The sequence below is a fragment of the Gymnodraco acuticeps genome, unplaced genomic scaffold (assembly GCF_902827175.1).
Source record: "Gymnodraco acuticeps unplaced genomic scaffold, fGymAcu1.1, whole genome shotgun sequence".
Taxonomy (NCBI): domain Eukaryota; kingdom Metazoa; phylum Chordata; class Actinopteri; order Perciformes; family Bathydraconidae; genus Gymnodraco; species Gymnodraco acuticeps.
Window position 1 is genome coordinate 1,051,268 of NW_022992085.1, and position 17,238 is coordinate 1,068,505.

At 39.5% G+C, this 17,238-nt stretch overlaps 1 protein-coding gene across 1 annotated transcript; it reads right to left on the reverse strand.

Annotated features, from left to right (window-relative positions):
• Window positions 1–201: 201 nt before the first annotated feature.
• Window positions 202–14,191, reverse strand: LOC117537371 (tubulin alpha-1B chain-like). The gene is made up of 4 exons (XM_034202559.1): window positions 14,074–14,191; window positions 3,051–3,273; window positions 1,605–1,753; window positions 202–1,501 (listed from the first exon to the last, which is right to left on the reverse strand). Exons 1-4 carry the CDS (start codon window positions 14,074–14,076, stop codon window positions 521–523), a joined length of 1,356 nt encoding a protein of 451 aa, XP_034058450.1. The 5' UTR covers window positions 14,077–14,191; the 3' UTR covers window positions 202–520.
• Between the last annotated feature and the right edge of the window lie 3,047 nt (window positions 14,192–17,238).

Below are 17,238 nucleotides of genomic sequence, written 5' to 3' on the forward strand. Positions count from 1 at the left end.
GTAGTCTCTATCTGACACTTAGCAGCTGTTACTGTCGAAAGATCATTCATTGGGTTAAGGATATATTCAAGGGCTTGTTTCTTTACATATAATAATGACAGACATAATACAAATATCATATCATAGATTTAACTACAAATCTCAACACTTATTAAAGATTTATTTACATTAGACCAAAAAAAAGAAACACAGACCACTTTATATTTTTCCGGACATTTATTAGAGAGCAAAACAGACACATGTTGAATCACTAGCTCTGAAAAGACAAACTCTGAGTTGTAAAACAACTTACTTTTTGAGATGCCTTCAATTATTAGCAATTGTTTCCTGACTAACTAGTCAGGAAACTTTTAATACTCCTCTTCCTCACGCTCGAACAAGTAAACTCCAACCTAACAACCTGGTTTTATCCCCCCCGGCCTTTCTTATCACATCAAATTGACATCCACATTTATTTTTGGAATGTATTTAAGGACGAATCAACATTATGATATTGAACTAGTTCTTAAGTTTTCGTTCTTTAAAATTCTTCTCCCTCTTCCTCTCCATCACCCTCAATGGAGTCGACTCCAACCTCCTCGTAATCTTTCTCCAGAGCGGCCATGTCCTCTCTGGCCTCAGAGAACTCTCCCTCCTCCATACCCTCACCCACATACCAGTGCACAAAGGCACGCTTAGCGTACATCAGATCAAACTTGTGGTCAAGCCGAGCCCAGGCCTCTGCAATAGCAGTGGTGTTGCTCAGCATGCACACAGCCCTCTGGACCTTGGCCAGGTCTCCACCAGGAACTACAGTGGGCGGCTGGTAGTTGATGCCCACCTTGAAACCAGTGGGGCACCAGTCCACAAACTGGATGGAGCGCTTGGTTTTGATGGAAGCAATGGCAGCGTTCACGTCTTTGGGAACGACATCACCACGATACAAAAGGCAGCAGGCCATGTATTTACCGTGGCGTGGGTCACATTTCACCAACTGATTGGCTGGCTCGAAGCAGGAATTAGTGATTTCTGCCACTGAGAGCTGCTCGTGGTAAGCTTTCTCTGCAGAGATAACAGGGGCATAGGTGGCCAGAGGGAAGTGGATACGGGGATAGGGCACCAAGTTGGTCTGGAACTCTGTCAGATCAACATTGAGGGCACCATCAAAGCGAAGGGAGGCAGTGATGGAGGACACAATCTGACTGATCAACCTGTTGAGGTTTGTGTAAGAGGGACGCTCGATATCGAGGTTCCTACGGCAGATATCATAAATAGCCTCGTTATCAACCATGAAGGCACAGTCAGAGTGCTCCAGGGTGGTGTGGGTGGTCAGGATGGCGTTGTAGGGCTCCACCACAGCGGTGGACACCTGGGGAGCTGGGTAGACGGAGAACTCCAGCTTGGACTTCTTGCCGTAGTCGACGGACAGACGCTCCATCAGCAGGGAGGTGAAACCAGAGCCGGTGCCCCCTCCGAAGCTGTGGAACACCAGGAAACCCTGAAGACCGGTGCACTGGTCAGCCTGGAGATGGAGAGAGACAAATATGAGATACAAATTCAACAACTCATTTTGATATTTTGAATTTGTTTTAGGAATGTGTCACTCTATACATCAAGTTACCCACCAGTTTGCGGATCCTGTCCAGCACTTTGTCAATGATCTCCTTTCCGATGGTGTAGTGTCCTCGGGCGTAGTTGTTGGCAGCATCCTCCTTGCCAGTGATCAGCTGCTCAGGGTGGAACAGCTGGCGGTAGGTCCCAGTGCGCACCTCATCTGAAGAGAACAATTTGTTTAGAAATTACTAAAGCAGGGTATATGCAGGAATCCTGAAGTCAAATTTAATACCTTTTAAGACCTTTTTTAAGACCCTTCCATACATTTTAAGACCTCATCGCAACTTCGAGTTCTAACCGGTTACATTGGCGACACACTTTACCTGACATTTACTATATTGATTGTAAGATAGCACAACTAAACAGAGTGCAGACAGACTACTGAAGCCTCCTCTCCACATGAACTTCAACCTCTCTGTGAAGGTCAGGTTTAATGCAGTATGCTGCTTTGTTGCTTCTGTACTCTGTGCTCTTTCATTCCAGTAAAACTCCTCAGAAACCAGTAGAAACCAGTATTTGACCAATAAACAAAACAATTGACAAAACTTTGAACTATGAAATATATTAAACTTTGGTGAGCTTCAGCGGGGTAATGCCATATAGGAGCTTCCTCACAAACACCCAGGGGTTAAATTGGGCTGGGGCTGTCCGGGGCTAAGCCCGGCACATAGGACGATGCTCTGACGTCATCACCCTCACACATTTGTCATATGTTTACAAAAAACGATATATATGTTAAGACTTTTCTCGTTCTTATTATAGACTATATTTAGGGTCGATATGTGTTGACCTTACTTTAAAATAGCAGATCTCTGTGACCGGATATAGTTTGGCTTAGACCCCGGCCCCACGAGGAGGCATACAGTAAAACGCATACGCAAACGCAAAAAAGTCTTCCGTTCACACGCATTCGATTCATTAACGTGTCCGTTCACACTAGACCGCTGGAAATGCTGGAAACGCTGTAGTACATATGCCAGGCCTGTAAGTGGCGCTGCTGCCGCCACAAAATACACCAAAAGCAGCGAAGAAGACCCCGGAGCATGGTTGCCCTTCTGTTTATTCTCCGCGGTGGACGGCGTGTTCTCCTGCTGTATATCTCTCAGGTAGTCCATCAGCAGATACCCCCCCCCCCCCTCCCCCACAGAGCAGAGCAAGGCAACGAAACTTAAAATAAGAAGCAGCATTTTATGGCACGCTATGCAGGGGGCCACCTTGAGGGGGTTTCCCGACATGTTGTTTCAGTAAATTAAAGGGTGTTTCATGTTGTCGTTGCTGTGGACCTTCTTAATACCTTGGAAAATGCCGTTTAATACTTTTTAATACTTTTTAATAGCCTTAATTTTCGCTAAATTAATTTATCAACTTTTAATACTTTTTAAGACCCCGTGGACACCCTGTAAAGGGTTTGACTTGAAAGCTATATATGGCATATACTATATTTAATGAGAGTTTACCGATGACAGTGGGCTCCAGGTCCACAAAAACTGCTCTGGGGACGTGCTTTCCAGCTCCAGTCTCACTGAAGAAGGTGTTGAAGGAGTCGTCTCCTCCTCCACACGTCTTGTCACTGGGCATCTGTCCGTCCGGCTGGATCCCATGTTCCAGGCAGTAAAGCTCCCAGCAGGCATTGCCAATCTGGACTCCAGCCTGACCGACGTGGATAGAGATGCACTCACGCTGGGGGGCAGAGAGAGAATATTTGGATTACAGATCTTATTTAATCTCAAACCTTGCAATTTGAACACCTAAAAACGGTTTGTTTTTTAAGAAGAAAGGTTCACAACGGCTTTCAGACAAAAAAAGGTTATTTGTCTGTATTGTTTTAGACATGGTATAATGGGAAACAAAGTGGGCTAACAGACATAGTTTTACTATAGTTCAAAATAAATATCACAGCTATATTCTTGAGAATACAGTTGCTGGCAGGATGAAGGTAATAGTTAAATAAGGCGAAATAAATCTAATAGATAGATAGATACTCTATTTATCCCAAAATAAAATAAAACGATTATTTTTGTTGCAGCATCAGTGTCAATCATTACACAAGAACATTTAAAAAAAAAAAAGATACAATAAGATACAAAATAGCATTAGCTGCAAGCAAATACAAATTCACCATAGAAAAGACATCTCTACAGTATCTGAATAATACACAATGTAACAAAATATTGAATAAATTGACCAATATACAGTCTCACAAGCTACAGGAATATATGAAGAGTTTGGTTCCAAAACGCGATAAACGCCACTTTTGAAAAAAATGAGTTCCCGCCGAAATCTGTATTGTATTTCGTCGGTATTGAAAAGTCAACATTCAATTTTCCCCAAAACGCGATATCCGCCGTGTTATTCTGTCCTGTTTTCTCACTTTCTTTCCAAACAGCGACAAACGCCAGTCTCCCTTCTCTACAGAATGCGATACATCCGCTCAACCAATCACAGCGCACCATTCCACGCACCTCAACCAATCACAGAGCATTCCACGCAGTGTAAACAATAATGGCAGCACCCTGAATGTACCGGCTTTCGTCATTATCTACTTCCAACAAACAATAAAAACATGAATAATTTTGACGGCATTGATGAACCTGTGGTGGTTTCTGCGGTGGGGAAGAAACGCAAGCCATCGAAATGTAATCATGTACGTGAGGAGATTAAGAAAATGAGACACTCGGGAGGAGGAAAAATGCCGGCTGTCGCTTGTTATCATTCTCATACAAAAGCAAACTTCTGTCACGCAGACACATTGACCCCAGGGGATCTATTAAAAAACGTTCAGTGTTTTTACTCTGGATCTACTAAAATCGAGCAGGATCAAGTCCTTTTGCAGCTGATCACTGTCAAAAAAGTTCAGCGGAGACGTCCAAAGGTTGTCAACAGCGATATGCAGAAGGATAGGGAGGTCACTAATGAATATCATTTGCTGACCGAAGATCATCCCACAAAGATTCCTGTCTGCAAGGCCACCTTTTGCAGCGTTTTGGGTGAGTTTAATTTTGATTTACGAATTATATTATTCATACAGGACTGCCTGCTCTTAAAACGTGTGGATCATTAAACGACGCTATGTTGATGTGATAGGCTGGACACAGGCTAGATAATGACAGCTTAATTCACAACAAGCACATCACTGGCTTTTCAATGCAGCCTGATGTGTAGCCTAGGTTATATCATGAAGTGAACAAGGCACAATTAAGCTTTTCTGTTGAATCTTTAATGTTTAAGTTTCTTGCTATTTTTTAGTTTGTTAAAATGTTAAAATGTAGCCTACTTAAGGAATTAGTATCACTTAGCCTAAAGCTGTCTGATGTATTGCTTGGGCACAAATGTCCTAGCCTAGTTCGCTGGTCATCTGCCATTGTTATTTGATAAATATGCCTATTGCAAGATGAATTAATGTAGAAAACTAGGCAGTAGCCTAAGTAGGTACTTACACATACAATACATAGGCTACATAAATAGGATGATGCACTCTCAGTCATAGATGAATGAGGTTGACTGTGACAGTCATGAAGAGTAGCTGCCCATTGTGCCAGCCTTTTGAGAGTGACCATTCCACTCTTAATGAATGATAAGTTATTGAATGTTTTACACAGAAATATAGTAATATTAATTAAATGCATTTATAGTATGCACAAGACTTGTGCAAATCAGTTTTCAATCTTCTTTACAGTTCTTTACACAGATATATGAATGCAATGGATTTATAGTATGCACAAGACAATCGTACAACGTACAGCACTACTATGAATGTAACATGGCAAAGATGAATGTGATTTTGGAATTTATGTGGTCTAATGTGATATTGTTGTTCTTGTTCATGATAAATTTTCCTCACATGTAATGTTTTATTGTTGTAATGAATGTGTATCATTAACAAGATGACCCGTTAAATACATTTTGGGAGCGATGATTGATGTATTTTTGGCCCAGTACCCATATATAAGTTTAGTATTGACCAAGTTCAGAGGTTTTCATACTGTATGTATCAACTGACTTACTGTTATGTATTTTTGCACAGTTTCAATATGAAAAATAAAATGGATTTATTGCATTTTGGGGAAAAAATTATCAGTTTTTAAAATAAATCTTTGAAAATCAAATTCTGGATTTTAATTTGTAATGTTATTATAACCTCAAGATGCTATGTGAAAGTTTGAAACAGAAAATAGTGGTTTTCACTTGCCACTTTTCTTGGTAAAGAAAATACATTTTTACTCAAATTAATCAACATGGATTTATAGCGTTTTGGAACCAAACTCTTCATATATCAATACAATACAGACACATAATGGCATTTGGATTAAATAAACATTATAATTAAGTAGCTGTTGTACAAATTGTTCTGGGTTATGGAAAAGGGGACACTTTACATGGTGCAGTATAAGTAATATGCCAACCAACAACCAATTAATGGCGATAACAGTAACGTCCACTTAATACATTTTCGCTGTATGGACAGGCTTTCTCTGGGTGTGGGACATCTGAAGACTGCAGATCACGTACACTAGGCCAGTGGTTCCCAAACGGTGTGCCGTGAGGCAAGTCCGGGTGTGCCGTGGGATTTTGTGACAACCATGTTATTATTGCAATATACAACTACACAAAAATAATTATTTTTTAATTTACTATATCAGTAGGCTACTTTGTAGGTTTATATGTACGTAATCTGCGTGACTTGCGCGTCCACATCTCCACGTGCAGTGCTGCATAAACATGGCTGAGTCAGCGATAACTTTCGAGGGGTGGAGGTATGCCCATTATTTTGAGTTTGTCCGAAGAATAGACAGGAATGTGACGGTGAGGTGCAAACTGTGTCCAGGCCAGAAGCTGTTATCCACTGCTGTAAACACCACGTCAAACCTCAACAAACACCTGCAAAGAACACATGCTAAAATGAAGCTACCGCACAGCTATTTGTTGTTTGTTTATATCACGCAGTCTGTTCTTCTTCTGTCTTCCGGTTGTTGCCTGTTTTGAATGACAAATACACACGACCGCCGCCTGCTGGTAAGGAAAGATATTGTCACTCACACGCAGTTCGTACGTGCTCGGCGAGTAAAGTAAGGAGTTACTTTATGTAGATAGTAACGAAGTAGTGTAATATATTACTTTTTTTTAAAAAGTAATATGTAATATATTACATTTTTTTAGTAACGACCCCATCTCTGGAGTTGGCGTTCTCTACTCTGATTTACATGAAGAACAACCGGAGGTCACGGCTCTCTGTTGAACAGGACTTGCGAGTGGCCCTCTCCTCAGATATGACATGTGGGGTTCCTCAAGGCTCCATCTTGGGGCCTCTTCTCTTTAACATCTACATGCTACCACTGGCTCAGATAATGAAAAACAACAAAATAAGTTACCATAGCTATGCAGATGACGCACAAATCTACGTAACAATTTCACCAGGAGACTATGCTTCAATTCAAACACTGAGTAAGTGCATTGAACAAATCAATGACTGGATGTGTCAGAACTTTCTCCAATTAAACAAAGATAAAACTGAGGTAATGGTTTTTGGAGCAAAGTCAGAACGTATAAACGTGAGCGCTGAGCTTCAGTGTGCAATGTTCAAAACAACAGATAAAGCCAGAAATCTAGGTGCAGTCATGGACTCTGACCTGAGTTTCAACAGTCACATTAAAACAGTTACTAAATCAGCCTACTATCACCTAAAGAATATATCTAGGATTAAAAGACTAATGTCACAGCAGGATTTGGAAAAACTTGTCCATGCCTTTATCTTCAGGAGACTCGACTACTGCAATGGTGTCCCACAGGTCTCACTAAAAAATCTATTAGGAAGCTGCAGCTGATTCAGAACGCCGCTGCTCGAGTCCTCACTAACACTAAGAAAGTGGATCACATCACTCCTGTTCTGAAGTCTTTACACTGGCTTCCTGTGTGTCAAAGAATAGATTTCAAAATACTGCTGCTGGTTTATAAAGCTTTGAATGGTTTAGGCCCAAATTACATTTCTGACCTCCTGCTAAATTATGAACCATCCAGATCTCTCAGGTCTTCAGGGACTGGTCAGCTTTCTGTCCCCAGAGTCAGAACTAAACATGGTAAAGCAGCGTTCAGTTATTATGCTCCAAATATCTGGAACAAACTCCCAGAAACCTGCAGGTCCGCGCAACTCTGACTACTTTTAAATCCAGGCTGAAGACTTTTCTTTTTGTCGCTGCTTTTAATTGAACTATTCATATCTTAGACTGCACTGTAACTTTTATCCATGTATTTTTTATTTTAATGTTTTAAATTTAAACGTAATTAATTTCTCCATGATATTTATGAGAGGGACTGCTCGAAAGTAGGATATTTGGGATATCCATAGTAGCCAGGGTTTACGATCAGTTTTTAGGTGAGTTGTACTGAGGAACAAGTATCACAGCACCGACGGGTGAAAAATAGGTGTTTAGGTAACACGGGGTGTTCAGGTAACACTTAAAGACTTTGTTATGGAACGCAAAGCAGAGTAGGGGGCTAGTACACCCTCCTGAGGGTCCGATTGTGGATGTCATGCGAGCATAACATGGTGAAAACAATCAGTCTAAATTACCAATCGGGATGGAAATTTTCGGATTTCCAAAGGGAGGTTCTGTGAATTAATAAAAAATCAAGAACCGAAATAATTGAACTATTCATATCTTAGACTGCACTGTAACTTTTATCTTTTAATGTTTATTTTATTAGCTTTTCTTTTTAATGACTGATTTTAAATGCCATTTTCTTAATGTCTTTCGTTTTTTGTTTTTCTTTTAATGTTTCTTTTATGATCTTTTACTGTTTTTAAATGCCTTTGTCTGAATGTCTTTCATTTTTGTAAAGCACCTTGAATTGCCTGGTGCTGAAAGGTGCTATATAAATAAACTTGCCTTGCCTTGCCTCTCCTCAGTGCCACCAAGGATTCAAAAATTCTGCGCGCCCCGACAGGCACATGTATCTCACTAATTTGTAAGTCGGCAACATATTTACAATAGCACATGTTTCAATGCTGATTGCTGAAATGTTACATTTATAATTTATAGTTCAGGACCATGGACAATGCAGCTTCCTTGCATTGACAGTTCTCTGTGCTGAATTTCTGCTGAGTTTCCTTTGCCTCGTTTTTTATTTTGTGACCTGTCTGGTTTAAATTAGTGTGTTGCTGCTTTGATAAAGCCTAATTTGATAAAGTTTCAAATTAATTTCTGAAATATTTCGTTAATACATATTTCATGAGTAATATAGTTGTCTTTGTCATATTTTATTTGGCATTAGTAAATAATTATGCACATTTACAGATATTTTACATGATATGAGTGATAACACGTGTTATAAGGGCTATTTTGCACAATAGGTGTGCCTTGAGATTTTTTACTTGTCCTTTGGGCACAAAAAGTTTGGGAACCACTGCACTAGGCTATATTACCCTGTAACGAGTAGCCTACTGCTGACAGGGGCTAGAATTGGACCCAACACAGTAGACTTCATTATTCATTCTGTCCACATAGCAGTCAGATGAAAACCTCTTTTGTTCAGTCGGCCCGTCACGTAACGTTAGCTGGCTGTACCCCCATGCAAAGCACCTCCCTTCACCAAACATCATATTAAATAATACGCTAGAAATGACTTGTTTAAGAGAAAAATACTTTTTTCACACCTCGAGCCTTTTCAAACTTTTATAAACGTGTACGTTTCGTTGGTTTGATATCGGTTTGTACACTGTAAAACAGTTCATGTCAGTTCAACTTGCAAATGAAAGTCCACCTGCTGCCTTGAAAAAGCAAATCAAGTAAACTTGAAGACAATCTTTGTTTCAACTCATTAATGCAAGTCAATCTCGTTGATATGACTTAAAGGTTCTAGTTGTATTAACATTGTTTTTGAAGTTGTCTAAGTTGATTTAACTTTATACTTAGAGTTGAAACAACTACCAATCTTACATTATTAGTGCAAGAAAACTTTATTTACCTAGTCAAATAAACTCACATTTCAGTATTATAATAACTCACACTTTCAAGTTCTACATTTATATAACTCATCATTTCAAGTTAGGAAGATTGTAATAATGCATTTGTTTCAACTTAGATATATTAGTTGTATTGACTTCGGATAGCAAGTTTACATAAATGAATAATAATTATTGCAGCGCATTTGTTCAGATATATAACATTTATTTTAAAAAAACATGTTATACATCAACTTATACCCAAAATGTAATTGGCAATAGAGAATGAAACCATACAATAAACTTGCATGACCATGCTGCTGACCATACCCGAGTTAGTCAGGTCTCTAGCCTCACTGCAGTAACATACACACCTGAAACGTTCAGGTATGCACACATATTCACTTAAAAATGAAACCCAAACAAGACACACTGTCAAGAACACGGTCTCAGTGTGACATTGCAGGAATTTAAAGATGCAAACATATCTAGCTAATATATGGCTTGAGTGATTAATAAGTAAAGGTGAAAACAATCTACACACAACTTATTCTTTAACTATTCATGACGTTGGAGATAACTGTTAACAAGGACACAGTTCTGCACTAGATTCAACAATCTACCACCGTTTTACCAAGGGGTGAAATGTGATAGCTGATCCAAAGCACATGCATTTCAAAGGAAGATATAATGAAAGCAAGAATAGAAGAGTTTTGAACAGCATCAAGGCAGTAACGTCTGTCATTGAAAAAAGGCCTTCCTCCCTTTCATGCTGATAAAACGGTAGAATGCACTGAAATCACACTACTTTTAAAACACATATCAACAGAGGATGACAGCTGGCCCCAAGGACACTGGTCATACGACACACTTTTTCTCATCTCTGACACTGACTGCGTGACCTGGGCATTTTTAAATGTTTGCTTGGGTACACTGAAGCCGAGATGGAGATATGTAGAGTAAGATCTATGGTCTGCTGTCAAAAATGTACAAACTACACTGCTGAAAACAAGAACAATATGTAGAATAACAGTCCAAAACAGAAACTCCCTTCTTGCAGGAGCTATGACACAGTCATTTGTTTAGAGGTGATATCTCAGCAGTTTATTTCTGAGTCCATGGATTCTTGCGGAGCACCGGTCTGGTTTGATGGTCATGATGACCTTTTGAAGGAACTCAAAAGAGTATTTCATGCTGCGGGGGTACTCGAGGTTGAGGCAGTAGATTGCCCCCATTAACATGGCGAAGCCTGTGGGCACATCTCGGAGGTCATGTAGGATGATCTTCTCTTCTACCACCACAGCCACATTGAAGACTTCCAGAGGAAATGAGTCAAGCAGAGGGCCTTCATGTCCAATCAACAGTCCAACCTGCATTCCTTTCAGGATCACATCGAGGGTTTCATGAGCCTAATAACAAAGACACATACATCTTAATTGACTGTTCCAAACTTGAAATAAAAACACGACAAATTGCAAGGTCATCATTTTTTTTGTATTTATTGCAATTCCTAAATTAACAATAGTAATACTTAAACAATACACAATATTGTAATAATGAGCATTATATTGGCTATGGCAAAACCTCAAATTAAGCGAGAGAAAAGTAAATATATAAATGTATAATATATAGTAATATAGTGACTTACATCACACATCCTGATAACGTTGGAGGAATCCTCTGCAATAAATATTGGAAGACCGAGTAGGGCAGCCGTTCTTCTGTTCTGGTTTCCAGGGGGAAAACAGACAAGGGTAGGTCAATATGATAGCCAAGCTAGAATCCGTATCTTTGCACATTTTTGGTAAGTTTCTCTGTAAAATACTTGTCTCTTTCTGAAGACACTGCAGAACACCACTCATGGCCAACCTTCTTCCAGATGCTACAGCAGCTTTGTAAGCCTCCAACAGACTTGGAACCATGGCATCTAGTCCTTCCAGGAAAGATTTCAGCAGGTCTTTGGTGACAATTCTGCTGAACTCGGCACATAGCTAAAACAAACAAAAGAAACAAACAGAGAAATTACATGAGTGAGAGAAAAATAAGAGCACAAAGTTTGAGAGAGAAAACAGAGTTCAGATCTTGAAACTTACTCTCTGATAGCGACATCTAAGATGTCCACAGATACGACTGATGATTTCCCAGTCTCAATGCTTTGTTTGAAAATTGTTGGCATCTCCAAATAATATGCCAACATCAGCTGATGTCTTGTGGCTAAAGTGTGCAGAATATTTTTGAAGTTGCCAGTATTGCGAACCACCTGTTTAAAGAAAGAATGTTTGGCCTCAAATCTTATTGTCCAGAACTCAATTGGTGGACCAAATTTCTTGATCAGTACAGGATAATGTTCAAGATAACGATGCTTGGGACGTAATCTTGTACCAGGAAATATTTCCAATAGCAAAGTCTGTGGTCAGAGATTTTTGCTTGTAGGTAGCACAGTTACCTACAAGCAGTAAAGGTTGATAGTATACTCGACTTGAATTTGACACACATTTGTTAGCTTCTTTAACATGTTCTTTCAAATGTTTTTTAAGTAAAGCTTGGGTTTGAAAGCTTTTCAAACAGTCTTCATAAATACAGACAAGGCCTGAACACATTCGATGATGTCCATGACGCTGTTTATAATGCTGAATTATTCTTCCTTGCCAATTGGAGGAGAACATACAAAACTTACATTTCCACTTCATGAACTGGACATGCTCGTTCACACCTGTAAAACAAAATAAATGCACGTTATTTACCTTGATATTGACCTTCCACAAATATATTGGTATAATCATTTTTGTTTTCATATCAGCAGAGATGAAAAAAAATGGCAAAAAAAATTACAATAAAGACAATTATGCTTGGGGTGATTCAAATGTACGTTCCAGTGTTCAGGTTACATTTGTAAAAGCAGTTGCCCCCTATCTCTTCAAATCATACCACAGCAGTAGCGAGTTTCATGCAGCAGAGCGGTCAAAGATGTCACTGTTTGTTATGTTTTTAATATTACGTTATTATACAGGGCCGCCCCTCCCTACACGCAGATCACGCAGACTGTGAGGCAAAATGTGGCTCATTTTGCGGAGGGAGCCTCATCTGAAGCGCAAACGCGGCGCACAGAGCGCCAGTTTCGCCGCTGTGAGGCTCCACTAGTCCCCCAACACCCCCTGACTTCCCGCGTAGCTGCTGCTACCCCTCTCTCTATCCTACGCCCCACACACTACGTACATTACGCACCGCACTATTCCCGAAAAAGCTAAGCTACTCTCATGACATTTTGGTATGATACTTAAACTTATAAAGTAATAGTTTTAATATCAGACCCACGAAAACCCAACACAAATGCCGTCTCCGTGTCTCCTCTGCCCCCCCCCCCCCCCCCCCCCCACACACATACACAAACGCAGAGCGGAGAGAAAAAAGGAGACAAGGTAGATCTCCCTCCAAAAATGTTAGTTGCCTCCAGGGTCTGCAGCATGCACCACATGATTACACGTCTTTAAATGTTTACAGATCATAATAAATTGTATTTTTTACTGGTCAATATTAAACCCAAAGTGTACGCACAGCCATTAAAAGTGACACAGTATCGCTCCCTTATCCCTGACTGTGTAGCTAGCGGACAGCGAACATTGCTAATGGCAATTTAAGCTAGCAAACTTACCACTTAATTGTCAAAGCAAACCTAAATGTCGAAGTAAATTAAGAACTTTAGTAGCTCATAATTAAAAACAAATATTAACAGTTAAAAACAAACCCATTTGCTTACAATTTAATATGTTTAGCTTTCTATCAATATTAGTAAAGCACAACGTCCACAGATAATTTCACTCTTTATTTTTTCAACCCGTAGTAGTAGCAGGCAAATAATTAAAGGTTTTAAAATAATTAAAACTTACCTCCGTTACTGTCTTGCAGCAGAAATAAAATGCCCTCCGTAACCGTAACGGTCCTAGCCGGTGTTTCAGACTGTAAGTTAACGTATCACTCCGCCTCCGTTGGATCACCGCTGCAGGTTCACAGAGTTCCTCCGCCAGCGGCAGTAGTCCTCTCATTTAGATCAAAAATGTGTCTTTACTTTAGTCCGAATTAAAACATGACATCTTTAGGATATACCAGTTGATTACATCCATGCTTAAACATTGCATTCAGTTTAGGGAGTAGGTTTTTTTTTTAAAACTCAAATGTGGAAGCATACGTTTTTTTCCGTAGCTCTCAAACCTGCACTCCCGCCTTTTTCTTTTGTTTCTTTTTTCAACTGATAACTTGCTAAGGCAAGTTGAGTCAATGTGACAACATGTTTAAGTTGTCAAGACAGTGAATAAATGTAAGTTTAACCTTCTTAAACTAGAAAAGCTGAGTTCAAAATCAAAAACTTGTCAGAGCTCTTTGAATTAAAGAGACAATGTAACTTGACATAACTAAATGGGGCTGTGATGTTTTACAGTGTAGGGAGAATTAAATATCAAAAACGAAATGTATTGCCTACCACTGCCATTACTTCCCTCTGGCATACCTTAAAAAGCCTGGCATTTATTTTGAAATGTTCTTACCATTTTGTTCTGTAGTCGCGGTGGAGGATTGAAGTTCCTGCACAGAAAATCTTACAATACGACAGTTATGGGGTCGTTGTAAGAGATAATGGCGCATAAGAGATGGATAGCGGTTAAATATAGTGGCAAAGCCTGCGTCGGTGACCTCGGTGCAGCCATTGGTCAACGACCTGTCAGTCAAACTCTCGATTCTATCCGTGGCTTTCTATTAAACGAGCGCCTGTCTCGCCACATAGCCCGCCTCCCAGACCACACCCCGCAAGCATGGCGCCGGTTACTGTGAGGAGGAAAATGCTGCTTCACTTTGTGCAAGGGAGTACCACAAATAGTCTGACATACAGCCCAGTGTTTGCTGGCACTTCCATATAATAAAAAAAAAGTCCAATCCATGCAGAATCACATAGAAAACAACTTGTAAAATAATATACAAGATTAGATACTTTAGAATTAGACTTTTGTTTACACACTACAGATTATAATATAATCCAATGGAGTCTACATTTTGAGAATACATCACACTTTTTACTAAAGTCACATTGATTTTTTTCTTTCCTCTTGTGCCTCATGCATAATACAAACAACTGATGTCCAAACACCTGCCAGTACAATCAGTCAGTCAGCTCACCAAACCCTTAAATTACGCCTTTTACCATCTGTTTATGTTTCAAATGTATGATTTCTTTCCACACTGCAAAGCTATACAAATCCAACACACAGATTGGGATGCTGGTATAATGTGTTATTATTAACATATAATAACCTCTATAGCCTAAAAACAATATGCCTCCACATTTGATGCATAAGGTTTAAACCCTATTTCCAAGTATGCTTACAAAAAAATCCAGACAACCTTTGGTTTAAGACATGTTTGTTTCATGTGCACTAGTGTCCTCTCTAAGCTAATTCCCATACCCATTAATCATCATACAGTCAATATTTCCACAAATGTAAAAACATGGGTGTGTGTTTATTTTTTAATTCAAAATGTACTTTTGTTTTCGGTCTACTGTACACAAAAGAGGTCAAACTGTCCTGTCATGTAGGCCACATCCACAGGCGCCCATCCCCCATCTCTCCTCCCAAGATTCAACCGTTGCAAGGGAAATGAATAACGGTGTTGCCTGGATACAGCAGAATATCCCCATAGACGGCCTTTATCCGCCAGTCATGTGACCCAGCTTAAATGGCAGCATTAACAGTCTGCAGTGCAGCTGCCACAGTGGGGGATGTGAGGTGCCTCAGCCACTTATTTTCCCAAAAATCTTGCACCCTGATGTTGTGTATATGTAATGAAACACATGTCCTCTCGTCTCACCCCTTCTTCTCACAAAACTCATGGCAGAAATATAAACAAAATGGTGTTGAGGATTATAGGGTGTGGCCGGCATGACATCAATGTGGAGGAGCTCTTTTGTTCACACACATTAAGGTTGTTCATATAAAACCCCATTCTTCGTGAAATGTAACAGGATGTACGTAGTGGCTCTGTTTGTGTTAAACATTCAACCTTCAATTAGAAAGACCATAAAAACACCTGAATAAAAGAGAAGTACCAGACAGTAAAGCTGCTTGGTTGCCAATAACAAAAGGATCTCTATGACAACAGTTGTCCCAGACCCAGACATGAAACCTCTTTAATGTGAGGTGGCCTAAAAAAGCAGATTTTGCTTTATAGAGATTGCTGCAATAGGGTACCTGCAGAGAAAATAATAATCAGATGGTCAAAGATATAAGATATTTTTCTGAAGGTATCACATTAACTACATGGCATCTACTCATTTTTTAAAGTCATTGCATTTTTGAGTATTTTTTTACATGATGCCCTCAAGTCGATGTCACTTCTGAGATTTTTAAGGCATTGAGTCAGCTGAGGAGATTTATGAAATAATGAAGTAACTGCAGCGTCTAATTACACATTTTTGGGCTTTTTCCTTATTATTCTTTAGTCAATATGAGAGCCCTAAGACTTCTTGAATGTACTAATGACCTTAATGTATTTGATTGTGATGTGATCTATTCTGTGCTGCTGTACCTAAATCTGGATTTTGGATTCAACGGATCCTGGTATTTTTCTGGTCAACTGAGGCACAGGGTGGGCATTTTTGGTACTGCATTAGAGTTGTTCTCATCATGTTAGTCAAATAGAAAGTTTTGTGTCTCCTTTCACATCATTATCTTGTCTTTTACCCGCTTACATCAAATGGGCCCCAGCATGTACAGTATGACACAGAAAAAGTCCTTTAAATGTACCTTATATTGAATGTGTATATGTGTCCGACCAATGTGACTTAAATGAGGCCAACTGGCATATTTCTCCTCTTTTACTCAATTAATTATTGCCTGTCAAACTTCAATTCTTTATTTAAATGAGACTGTTTAAAATATGAATGTTGTTTCAATATATTATTTGTCAACTTAATACCAATTTATTGTGTATACAATTAATTCACCATGTTCTGCGTCCTTTCTTGTTTATTTTAATTCTGCACTTCATGTATTTCAACATTTATTTTGGTATAATATTTCATTTTCTCTCTCTGAATAACTTTGTTTTGATCAGTATAAATACATTTTAGTGTTATTATAATGTGCCTTGTAGTGTGTCACTAGAATGCTTTTGAATGACAGTGAGTTCAAATCTATATAAATCCTACACATTTTCACTGCTTATGATAAATAGTGTTTCTTTTGTTATTTGCAGAACAAAACCATGTATGAGGCCAAAGACCACGTGGACCACCAGAACAGTTTTTCTTCTCAAGTAGTTCCCTGGCCTTACAACCTGACACCAGTCACACAAAGTATCATTATCATTATATATATAAAAAGCTCATTGTACCCAAAAAAACAACAAAAACCTTCCTCTTTTACTTGACTGCCTCTTTATGGAACAGCACCTGCATGAAATATAGATTCTGCTTTGACAGTTGAAACATTTGCTTTGTCACTTTGTTGGGTATCATATTCTCTCCTGAAGGATACAGAGCGGTCAGTTTCCTGCCATGAAGGGCCGACCACTCCCATCTCTCCAGCACATCAGATTCCCATCCTTCCTCTCTCCTCTTGTGCAGCTGCTCAGCCCCTCCCAGTCCCACAGCTGTTGGGAGGAGGAGGAGGAGGAGGAGGAGGAGGAGGAGGAGGAGGAGGAGGAGGAGGAGGAGGAGG